Below are 12703 nucleotides of genomic sequence, written 5' to 3'. Positions count from 1 at the left end.
ATATTGCTTGATTTGATTTACAGTATGTTGTTTAGAATTTTACACCCCTGTTTATGACTAAAATTGTCCTATAATAGACTTTCTTTTTAATGTCCTTATGTTTTGGTATCAAGCTTATGCTGGCCTCTAAGAATGAGTTGGAGAGTAGCCCTTATTTTTAATTCTGTGGAAGAATTTGTGTGTTATTTCTTCTTGTTTACTAGTGAAATCATGTAGGCTTCCAGTTTTCTCTCTGTAAAGGTTTTATTTATAGATTTAATTTATAAGATTAATCACATTTTTTATTTTTTGACAGTATTACTTGGATTTTTGTAGAAATTTCTCTACTTTGCATAAAATTTCAGATTTATTGACATAAAGTTGTTCATAGTAGCCTCTTATCCTTTTCATGTCTACTAGATTTTTAGTGATGTCCCATTTTCATTCCTGTCTTTGGTTATTTGTAAATTCTTTTTCTCTTACCAATTTTGCCAGAGTTTAAAATCTTTTATTAGTCTTTTCAAAGAGCTACATTTTGGCTTTGGTCCTCTTTTTTCTAATGTTTATTTACTGTTTATTTTCTTTTTCCTCCTTGAGTTTATTTTGTTGTTCTCTATCTAGTTTCCTGAAATAGATACTTACCTCTTTACTTTTTAACTTTTCTTTTTTTCTAATATATGCATATAAGGCTATAACTTTAATATAGGCAGAGTTAAACTGTATCCCATAGATTTTGATATTACTGTTCAAAGAATTTTAAAATTTTCATTGTGATTTCTTCTTTGGCTGGGCTATGGGTGTTTTAGAAGTCTTATTTTTTTTTTATTCAAGTATATTTGATTTACAATGTTGTGTTAATTTCTGCTGTACAGCAGAGTGACTCATTTATACATATATATACATTCTTTTCATATTCTTTTCCATTATGGTTTATACAGGATATTGAATATAGTTCCCTGTGCTATACAGTAGGACCTTGTTGTTTATCCATTCTATATATAATATTGATAGTTTGCATCTGCTAATCCAAAACTCCCAATCCATCTCTCCCTTACCTCCTTCCACCTTGACAACCACAAGTCTGTTCTCTATGTCTGTGAGTCTGTTTCTGTTTCGTAGATAAGTTCATTTGTGTCATATTTTAGATTCCACATATAAGTGATATCATATGGTATTTGTCTTTCTCTTTCTGACTTACTTCACTTAGTATGATAATCTCTAGGTCCATCCATGTTGCTGCAAATGGCATTATTTCATATATGTACCATATCTTCTTTATTCATAGAAGTCTATTTCTTAAATTCTGCATACATAGGGATTTTTAGTTTTCTCTTTGTAACTGCACTATCAGAAAACTTACTTTAAATTAATTTAAAGGTCAGATAAACGATTTGAACCCTTGGAAATGTATTGTCTTGCTGTATGTGCTTTAAAGTAATGAATATTCTGTAGTTAGATCGTGAATTCTATGTATGTCTGTTATATCACTTATGTTTATTAAGTTGTTCAGTTCTATGAATTTACTGATTGGTGTGTACATGCTTGTTTTCTCTGTGCTGACATGGTAAGTCTTTTACGCCAGCCTTTTTACTTTTAGCCTTTCTGAATTCTGAATGTTTTATATGCATGCTTTGTAAACTTAATATAGTTGGGTTTTCTTTTTTTAATACAGTCTGATAATCTTCAGATTTTAACTAGAGCATTTAATGTACTTAATTTAATGTAATCACTGATATATTTGGATTTAAATCTACTATTTTATTTTGTGCTTTTAATTTTTCTTACCTGACGTATGTTTCTTTTCTTTCTTTCCTTTTTTGGTTCATTCTTGCCTTTTTCTTTTGGCTACTTTCTATTATTCCATTTTTTTCCTTCGTTAGTTTTGAAGTTTTATACTTTTTTACTCTTCTTTTAGTAGTCAACCTAAAGATTACAACATAAATTTGTGGTTTATCACAGTCTGTTAATTGGTACTTTTATTTTTTTCCCAGATAATGCAAGGACTTTAATATGCTTTAGCTATTATATGATGTAGTTGATGTTGTTGTTATGTTTTTAATTCCCTGTGTATTTTAAATTCAACACATTATTCTTATGTTTTATGCAAATTATTTTAGACTTACATATTTACCGTTTTCATTGCTCTTCATTTCTTCCTCCCTGACTTTTCTTCTTGGGTCATTTTCTGTCTGCCCTTCCTTTTGTGCAGATCTGCTGGTGACAGATTTCCTGTCTTAGTATGTCTGAAAATGTCTTTATTTCAACTTCATTCTTGAAGTTTGTTTTTGTGATGTATAGAATTCTGTATTGACAGTTACTTTTTCCTTTCCTCTTTTGAAAATACCATTTATTGTTTTCTGACTTACATTGTTTCTATTGAAAAGTAAACTTTGAATCAAATAGTTGCTTCTTTGTGGCAGGTACTTTTTTTTTTTGACTACTTTCACGATTTTCTCTTGCCTTTAATTTTTAGCAGCTGTCTCTAGGTATGGACTTCTTTTTATTTATCTTTCCTAGAGGTCAAAGGCTTTCTTTAGTCAGTAGGTTGATATCTTTAATTAGTTTTGAAAAATGTTCTGCCATTATCTTTTTGTTATTTCTTCTACAGGATCTCTCTTCTCTCCTGGTAATCTTTTTGTATATGGTAGATCTTTTTATTGTGTTCTTCTATCAACTTTTCTCAATTTTTCTAGAAAATTTTTTGTTTTGTTTTGTTTTCTCTGCTTGATTCTTTGTATTTTCTTCTGACCTAACTTCTGGTCCACTAATTCAACTGTGTCTTTCTATCTCTTTCCTTCAGCATGGCTATTTTAAGTCTGTTCTGAGAGCAACAATATCTGGTGTCATTGGAGGTTTCTGTTGTTTTTATTGGTTTTCATTTACATTGTCTTGTCTCCTTTTGTGCTTGGTTACCTTTTGTTGTGTGTGAGACATAGTATTTTTTAAAATTATTTGTAAAAATATTTTGAAACCTGAGATGATGTTACGTTCCTCCAGATAGTGTTTTTATTTCTTCTGCCAGGTCCTAGGGTACTAGCAAACTGGGGTTACTTTAATCCAATTTTAGGGATTACAATTTTCTGAACCATTCAAATGACTTGAAGCTAGGCTTCAGTATCTGCAAGGACCGTAATAATTTCAACTTACACTTATATCTAGGATGCAAACCTTAGGGGTCCCAGCATCAGGCATGGATGGGAATGGAGCCCACTGCAGCCCACACCCTTGCCTGGGTCTGGACTATTATTCCTTACCCCAGAGGTTGGCAGACTTCTTCTGTAAAGGACCAGAGAGTAAATACTTGAGGCATTGTGGACCATACAATCTCGTGCAGCCATCAGTGCTACCATTATTCTGCAGAAGAGCCATAGACAGTGCGTGAATTAATGAGCATGAAGGCATTTCAGTAAAGCTTTATTTACAAAATCAGGCACAAGGACAGATTTGGCCCAGGGGCCATAATTTGCTGACTCCTGCTGTAGTCTGTCAAAACTCTGCTCAGACTCTCATCCACCTCTTCTTAAATTTAAATTAGCCCTGAATGCTGGGCTAGCCTCATCTTGGTCTACCTTGTTAGCTCTCTGGTGCCTTCAAGAATATGTTGGGTTTTTTATGTTTGGTCCAGTTGTTCTCAGCAGGAGGTTTAATTTTAAATACCTAGTCTGCCATTATCAGAAGTGAAAGTTCTGTGCAAGGTAACCAGTTAAAACAATGAGATTTTTTTCCCCCTCTGACCTCAAGAAAGAAGTTTCTTGAGTTGTTCTTAGAGAATATCTCTCACTAACACCCTGTAATATATAAATGACTTTTTAAAAAAAATAAAACTGAGTTTTAGGACCTGTTTCTATAGTCTTCCTAGAGAGACTGTATATTCCAAGGTTAAAGTTATAGAGCAGTGTTGTCCATCAGAACTTTCTTTGTTGATGGAAATGTTCTAAATCTGCACTGTTCAATATGGTAGTCACTAGCCACCTGTGGCTGTTGAGCTTTTGAAATCTGGCTAGTGTGAACGCAGAACTAAATTTTTACTTCTATTTAATTTTTAAAAAAATTTTTTTGGAGTATAGTTGATTTACAATACTGTGTTAGTTTCAGGTGTACAGCAAAGTGAATCAGTTATACATATATCCACTTTTTTAGATTCTTTTCCCATGCAGGCCATTACGGAGTATTGAGTAGAGTTCCCTGTGCTATACAGGAGGTCCTTATTAGTTACCTATTTTACATATAGTAGTGTCAATCCTAATCTCCCAATTTATCCCTCCCCCCGTTACCCCCCATTTTATTTTAATTAATTAATTTAAATAGCCATGTGTGGATATTTAGTTTGGAGGGGATGCAGCTTAGATTAAAAGAAGAATCTTGTCTCAGTACACAGTGTGTTCTTACACTCCCACCCACCAACGTACCCATTTTCCAGTGCTCTTGCAAGAAAATGCATAACCTAAATGTGTTCGATGGATGGTATCTCACTAAATATCTTAGGTCTCACAGAATGTTTCTGCTTATTCCTACCATTCACCAGGTGTGATGGAAGTAGTACACTTGTTATCCTAACTGGGCCAAGTAAAACTGATCAGTCACTCAGTTTACCTTTTAACACATATTTTTCTTTGCAGGGGAAGGGGCGTCTTCGTCGAGGAAACTATCCATGCCCATCGTCTCCTGTTGTAGTTCGGTTGCCCTCCATGTCTGATGTCCCAGAAGAGACCTTGACTAGTGAGGCAACGCTGGAGGCTGACATCACAGAACAGCAGCAAGCAGCTATGCAGCAGGAGGAGAGAGTCCTGACTGAGCAGATTGAGAACCTGCAGAAAGAAAAGTGAGTTTCCAGGGGGAAAGGGAGCGACTAGTTATCTGTTTTCATTTCCTTCCTTCTGTCCTTTTCTTATTCTTCCTTATTGTGAGTCAAGCACTAGGTTAGGGATATAGGGGATGTGGAGATGACAAAGACATGTTGCCTGTACTCAGGTAGCAATGTGAAAGTTGTCACCTCAAGGAAGGTTGCTCTGTGAGCTGGGAGACCAAACTGTAGCTGCTACAGTGATGATTCTGGAGATGTTGACTGGGACAGGGTGTGTCAGTCTTAGCCAAGATCCCTAACAGGTCACCAGCCTTGGTGAACAGATTTGTCTTAAAAAGAAGGAATAAGGATTCCCAGGCTAAGATTATTCAGCACTCCATAAAGGAAGGTTATTACCTGAAGATCAACATAGCCATGGGGCCAGCACCTGGCTGGTCAGGGTAAGGCAGCAACTCTAGTGGGTGCTGGGATACTAGGTAGGTAAATTGGTTGCAATTTAGGCAACACATAAGCCGCTCTGTGACCTCTACCATCACTGGAGCAGGAGTGGGTATCCCTACATCTTTGGGATAATGTGAACATCCCATGGTTCTCCCTGAAGGTACTGTGCAGTGGTTTTGGTTGACAATGATGACTCTTATGTTTTAAGGGGATTTTTGTTCCTGATTTCCCAGGATCCCAGAATCCTAGGTCTGAGAGCTTGATTCACGAGAGGTTATGAGTCTGTTAAAGTACTTTTTTGCCTGTCAGGATTGAATCTAGAATTTGGGCAAGCTAGAAAAGGCAGCTAGGGCTCAGGTGTGCTGAACATGGTAAGGCAAAAGTGGTCTACTTTGACCAGGGGCTAGCTATTTGATATAAAAATGATCTGAAAAGAGGACCTAATTCAGCTTTGATGAAAATGGTATTGGAAGTATTGAAGGGTGAATAGGAATTTTCTAGGAAGGTGAAAAGTCTTTCCAGAGAAAGGAAAACGTATGAGCCTAGTCTTAGAGGTATGAATGCACACTGCTTATGACAGTTGTAAATGCAGTAATGAGTTGCTGGTGAGACTGTCCTTGAAAAGATTGTCCATGAATTTCAAGCTAGATGTTGGAGGTATTAAAGGATGAATAATTTAAAGCTAGGTAGAGTGGAAGGGAAGCTACAAGGGCTCTGAAAGGGAGGAGACTCGATGAAAAACAGAGTTGCAGTTGGAAGGATAAGTAGATTGTGGACAGAGTGGAGGATTGGATTGACAAACTCTAGGATCTGCCCATTGGAGAAAATTGCCTACATAAAGTGGAGGAGAGGTTGTTAGGAGTTGCAGACGTAAAGGAACTTTGGTTTTAGAGTATTAATGTGAGCTTTCACAAAGATGTGGATTGAAATAGATCAGGGTGGTGTCAGGCAGTAGTGAGAAAGCGAGATTAGGAGCCAAGTACCAAAGACGTCAGGGAATGAGGGGGCATGACTGAGAGGTAGGTGGGTGACTGATGAGGAGGAGTAGAGAATACTCTTACGTGGAGATGGCAAGGGCTTCAAAGGACAGAAAAGGTCAGTCAGTGTTTTACTTCATCTAGGAGACCTAGAGGTCTCTCCTTGGTCAAGGTAGAGGATATAGTCTGTAACCAGCGAATAAAATTTTGTAGAAAATAGTTTAAGCACTGGAAGGAATCCTAGAGACTATCTAGTTTAATCTCTTTGTTTTGTGTATGAGAAAGTTGAGGTCCAGAGAGAGGAAAAGTACTTTCCTGATATATTATGAATGAGTTTAGAGTGAGTTTAGAATCATCTCCTGATTACCAGCCCAGAGTTCATTTTACCAGAAGGTCTCATAGCTTCAGCATCTTTCTCTACCTCATGCTTAGCCCTGTTATAGGTCCCAGCCTTTGCTGTCTTTAGCCTTCACTGTGACTGTGCTTTCAGGTCCTTATCACCACCCTGGAAAGGAACAGTAAGAAATGTGACTATTTTTGCTACCTCAATTCCTGATTTTCACGGAAGGTCTTTTTTCCTGTTGTCTTCCTTCCGTTTCTTATCAAATGATATTGCGTTTCTTGATTGTATCTTACAGGGAAGAGCTAACTTTTGAGATGCTTGTACTGGAACCCCGTGCCTCTGATGATGAAACCCTTGAGTCTGAGGCCTCCATAGGGACTGCTGATAGCTCTGAAAATTTGAATATCGAGTCTGAAGGTGCCATCGCTGAGAAATCAGGTAAATGAACATGTTAGACCAAAGACTCCAGATTTGTTTTGCAAAGAAGGAATAAGGATTCCCAAGTGAAGACAAAGTCCCTTTCAAGAAGGCCTTGAGTTTACATGAAAAAGTGACAAAGTCCTAAAGAGTTGAAATATACCAATTTTGTGAAGCTTCTATACAAATTGTTCATCAGACCAAGCCTTCAATGTAAGGCGTTACTTTTGCAGTTTGATGTTTTCTCTATATTTACCACAGAGAAAAGGCAACAGTCACAGTTTCTGTGTCTTACTGACCCACGATCCATTTTCTAAGGGTGGGTAGCAGGAGCTGAGCCCTGCTGTGAGATGGGACTGTACCAAACAAGGTCTTTAACTGCCTAGCGTGTTTCAGCGAGATGTGGAATTGACTACATATCCTGGCAGTTTTTTAAATGATAGGGACGGTTGTAGGCCTCTTCTGATGCCATAGTCCAACTCCAGACTTCCTTGGGGTTGATTCTGAAACGATATGGGTGGTGTAGAAATGGGTGGTGAGCTCTTCTCGAGTCGTGTCTGTGCACAAAGTAGGTCGACCTGGACCCTCCAGATCTTAGCCCACCCACTTTCACATGTGGACAGTGACACCTCTTCATCACACGACGATTTGTTTCAGAGGGAACTGCCATTTACAGCTTCGGTCTCTTTCTTACATTAGAGAGAAGCTTAGCCCTTATCTCCCTGAAGGCAGCTGGCAAGTCTGAACCTTCAGGCAAGTTGCGGAAGCAGCTAAAAAAGCAGCAAGACTCACTGGATTCAGTGGACTCTTCAGTCTCTTCTTTATGTTCGTCTAGCACTGCATCTTCTCATGGGACCAGAAGACGATTTCAAATTTATTCCAAATCTCCATTCTACCGAGCTTCCTCAGCTGGCGAGGCCCTGGGAATGGAAGGGCCATTGGGCCAGACCAAGTCCCTAGAAGACAAGCCTCAATTCATCAGCAGAGGAACCTTCAACCCTGAAAAGGGCAAACAAAAATTAAAGAATGTGAAAAACTCACCTCAGAAAACCAAAGAGACCCCAGAGGGGACAGTTGTGTCTGGCCGCAGGAAAACTGTGGACCCAGACTGCAGCTCTACCCAACAGCTAGCTCTCTTTGGAAATAATGAGTTTATGGTCTGAACTGGCAGATGTGTTGTCCCTTCATGGCTATCTCATCTTTGGGGCCTCATCACCTGGTCCACAATATTCATCCTAATTGTGGTCCTGCCTCTCGCCCAAGCATACAACCAAGACCTTGTGTGCTGAATTCCTGGTCCTCCTGCCGAAGCGGAAAGGCCTCTTTGAAGCCTGCTAGGGATGGTGCCAGTTGTGCCTTGGCTGCTGTATTTGACTAGAGATTTGACTAAACAAAGCAACCAGGGCCTGGGGATTTGGGTCAGTTGTGGAGGTCTTTGTAGTTGCCTCTCCTCCCTCCTCTTTTCCCTTCCCAGAGGTGAGTGTGGAACTGGGGGGACATTGTGGGCTGGAGGGACCCACTGATTTCTGACATTTGAAGAAAACATATAAATCTTTCTTAACCATGAAAGTGAAATCCTTTGGGTTTATTTTGGGATAGTTAGGAGCTGGGGTAGAATATAATTTTTTTCCAAGGATTTATAAACAAAAAGCCTAAGCCCTCTATTTTAAGATTTTTGAAAAACACTCCATGTTATATTCTGGGGAAAGTGAAAAAGCAGTTGTCTCCATTAAGCCATCAGAGCATGTCTCAGACATCTGTGGTTACACAGTGAAGAGGAGAATACATGTTTTGCTTTTGGTGATGTTTGATGTCATAATAATCAATGCTGGTTTAACTCCTGGTTAGTTCCTGCCAAATATATTGCATGGCCTGAAATTTCAGTAGCTATACTGTTCTTATAGCCCCTGATTCTAGGATCAGGTTCCTCTAATATTTTTTAAATGTCCCAGAGACCTGGTGAACCCTAAACGTGAGGGTTTCATGCTAATCCATCCAGGCTTTTCTCTTTGTGTAGATTAAACTGAAGATGGTTTATGAACCTACTTATCTGCTGGTGGATTTCCACCACGAGCTCAGACAAATAATGTGACCATTTAATCACTTCTCCCCAAACATTCACACACAGCACTGCATGAATAAGTGTTACAGAAAGCTGCCAAAAAAAAAAGAGAAAAGTTTTTAATATGACCCATCTAACTTTTATCTTCTTTTCCTCAGACCATCAGTATTAAATAGAAGAAAAAAAAAATCAAGGACTACTTGAAGCTATTTTTGTTAATATTCTGGTTACTGAAGTTTACTGTAAATATATATATGTATAGTATGCATATTTCTTTTTAACCTTATGCTACCTTGCTCCCCATGGAATTTCTTCCCACAGATTAGGGGCCATTGGACGTGATGGTGAGAGCCACTCATCCCTGGGTTGAGGGAAAAGTCAGACCATTTTTCTCACCACTGGGTGTCTCCATATACCTGAGTTATGAAAGCATTTTAAGCTTCTTAGCATTTGTGGGATTAGAAATCTGTTTTTGCCTATTTATAATATATGGAAAATGAAACATGATACCCTTTCTTGAGATAAGTATGTGAAAATGTTTTTTTAAAGTTACTAAATGCATCTTGTCTAACTACCACATGCACTGTTCTAAAAAAGAGCCTTTACCATCTGTAACCTGAATTTTGGTTATTCTTCCTTTTCATACTTATTTGATGTGAAGTTATAGAAATATTAAGACTTTTGTCAAGGCAGAGTCTCTCCTGTTACACAACACTGAACCTCATGCCACTGCCTCCTTGGTTATCGTTGAGCCCCAGAGGCCAGACATGGAACATCATTCTGAGTGGCAGCTACAGGTAGCAGGAGGCTTACCTCTCTCTGGTTTGGGTTCAGAAATGACCTCGGGAAAGGAATCTTTTTAAATCTCCAGAATGGTGATGGTTAGTAAGTAAATGTTAGATTTTATATCCTGCAAACATCTGCCACCTTGTTCATGCTGTCCTGAGGAGTAACAAAGGTAAAGCCTTTAAAAATCTGAACTTGAGAGTCTCCTAGAATAAAACCCAACCCCTCAGCATGGTGTGTCAGTGTGGGTGCCCCAGTCCCCGTGCCCGGCGCAGTCTGTCCCATTATTCTTGGGAGGGTGGTTTTCAGCTGGCACTAACTACTACTCACCACTTGCTCCAGAACATTGTTTAAATACCATACAAAAAAAAAAAGAGATTAGCCCTGTTGAATAGTTTTCTTTGGCCCACGGAAATGGCCTGGGAAACACATCTTGGCACGTGGCTTCCCCTCTGAATCTTTGTGGAGTTTTTGTTTTGTTGCTGTTGTTTTGCAAAGTAAGTTTTTGGCAGTTAAAAAACTACTCATGTAGGTCACTTTATAGGAACCAGGCGATGGATGTTAAGAGACTTTATAATTTTTCTCAGGGACCTAAAACCTGAAATTGGATAAAATTAAATAAATATTTGTTTTTCAGTTGCTAGATTTGTGGATTTCTAGTCATTTAACAAGCTGCCAGAATGGAGGGTGGGGGTAGGGAGATCCATGCAATTATAAGAATGGAGAGCAAATGTGGGACCCTCCCTTTGAAGGAAAGCAAGCCGTTGTTCTCATAACATAACAGGCATTGTTGGCCTGGGAAAGAGATGAAGCCATAACTCTAAAATACTGTCAGAACCAAGTGCTGTATCTCCTTCCCTTTGATTTAACTGGTCCTCCCCATGGTTAAAGTTATGTTACCACAAGGCGATGCTGTATTACCAGGGGTCCCCAATCCCTGGGCTGCAGACCGGTACCGGTCTCGGGGCCTGTTAGGAACTGGGCTGCACAGCAGGAGGTGAGTGGCAGGTGAGCGAACGAAGCTTCATCTGTATTTACAGCCGCTCCCCATCGCTCGCATCATCGCCTGAACCATCTCCCCTCCCCCCCCACCCCCGCCCCCTGTCTGTGGAAAAGTTGTCTCCCATAAAACCAGTCCCTGGTGCCAAAAAGGGTGGGGACCGCTGCTGCATTACAATCACTTATGATTGAGATATTTAACCTTAGTATGTGTCAAATTTGTGTTTACTATTGCTTCTCTGCTCATTTTCTTTGATCTCAAATGCCTCAAAGGAAATCCCTGCATAGCAGCAGTGGGGCAACCCCTCATTTGAAGCCCATACTCTAATATGCAGAGCATTCTCTTCTTATCACACGTTCCCAGCCCCAAACACAGCCTGGATTTTTAATTCTCCCAATTAAAGCCAACGTATCCCTTATCATGGAAAATGTAATGGAAGCAGAGAAGTGTGCATTGTGTATCACAAAGTGAAGCAAATACAGGAAGGATTTAGGAAGGTGACATGCTGAGTTTGTAATGCGCTTTATACTTCCTGCCATTTTAATTATTTTGCCACTCTTGGCTTCTGAAAGACAAAGGAGATACAGCTCAGTATGAGCCTTGTAGAGGCAGAGGGACCTGGGGTTAGGGGGTGGGATACAAGAGCCCCACCTTCTCATGCTTTGGAAACCAGCTACAGCTCTTACCTTGCTGGGGGGTTAGTGGAGATTTCTGTCTTCCATCACAACAACAATAGGATTGTTTTCACTGTCAAAGACAGGGTTCCAGAAGCATGCTGAAGAGAGGAGGTCCAGCAAGGTTCTGCAGGCCCACTTTAGTGCCTGTGGGCCATGGTTTTTTAACTATAATGAATGTGTACCTTTCACAAGCACTTTGGTGAACCAGAGAGAAGAAAGTATTCTCAGGATGTGTTTAAAGCTAAGAGAGTTTTAAGAAGAAACAAAGTCCAGACGGCTTTGCTCATCCTTCTCTCTCCCTATTTTCTCCCCCTTGGTGGGGAGCTGGACAACATCATTCTGTGTTGACAGATGTGTTTGTCTGCCCATAATTTTGTGACAGTTGGCACTGTCCCCCAAAACCACGCTAGCCTTGTAGTAAAATTCCTTGGTATTTGTGGGAGTCCTCTGTCTGTGCCCCTAAAATACTGTTAACCACTTTTCTCTGGAACCACTCCCACATTTGATTTGGTGGTAAAGGGCAAAACAGTGATTGTGGAGGTGGGTCTTTTAGGTCTTGTTGGTCTCTTGGTTGAAACTGTTTTCAAAAGCCCCACCAAGGGGTCTATTACCTTGCTCTCCATCCATACTTAATGCCTATTTATCAGCCCTGTTAGGTCATATAAAAGTTGCACCTTTTGAGCAAGTAATTGTGTTTACTAAGGGAAAGGTGTGCACTACAGATTAGTATTATATTATTTTAATGGATTGAAAGTAATTTATAAGTATGCTGAGTGTAAATTTATAAAAGACTATGTATTGTAAAAGGACATATCCTGTGAAATATAATATCATTTTACTGTTTAACAGAATAATTCTATACGAAGAATGATTTGTCTCACCCACAGAACTGATTACATTCCTGATGCAATCAACACGCACTTTGTGATTTCCTTTTTTTCTTTTTCATCTTTTTTTGGCGGGAGGGAGGGGGACATCATTTGTATAAAGTAGAGTTTGTGTCACTCAAAATATGCACTGTATGGCTACACAAGAGCAGCTTGATGAACAGATCACTCCATGGCTCATTAAAGAACAAAGCTTCCAGAAGCAGCAATACGTGTGGTTTGTTTTCTGACCATCCTGGCTCCCACCCCAACTCACTCCAACCTGAACCCAAGGAAGAGCAATGATTTTTGTTAAAGTGATGTTTTTTTTAAGGAAAGGGCTGAGCCCCC

General features: G+C 39.4%; 1 protein-coding gene across 10 annotated transcripts in view; it reads left to right on the top strand.

Annotated features, from left to right (window-relative positions):
- Positions 1 to 12578, top strand: part of MYO9A (myosin IXA) — a 268245-nt gene extending 255667 nt beyond the window's left edge. For all 10 annotated transcript variants that reach the window (XM_027123508.1, XM_027123501.1, XM_027123505.1 and 7 more), the window contains 3 exons: positions 4599 to 4801; positions 6840 to 6982; positions 7661 to 12578. In XM_027123508.1, coding sequence (XP_026979309.1) covers positions 4599 to 4801; positions 6840 to 6982; positions 7661 to 8124 — 810 coding nt within the window. In that variant the 3' untranslated portion in view covers positions 8125 to 12578. The remainder of the gene's footprint in view (positions 1 to 4598; positions 4802 to 6839; positions 6983 to 7660) is intronic.
- The last annotated feature ends 125 nt before the right edge of the window (positions 12579 to 12703 follow it).

This window comes from Aethalodelphis obliquidens, unplaced genomic scaffold (genome assembly GCF_003676395.1).
Source record: "Aethalodelphis obliquidens isolate GAN/ISIS:26980383/991018 unplaced genomic scaffold, ASM367639v1 scaffold26, whole genome shotgun sequence".
Taxonomy (NCBI): domain Eukaryota; kingdom Metazoa; phylum Chordata; class Mammalia; order Artiodactyla; family Delphinidae; genus Aethalodelphis; species Aethalodelphis obliquidens.
The sequence above is the reverse complement of the archived record's forward strand: the minus strand, read 5'-3'. Positions and strand labels throughout refer to the sequence as shown.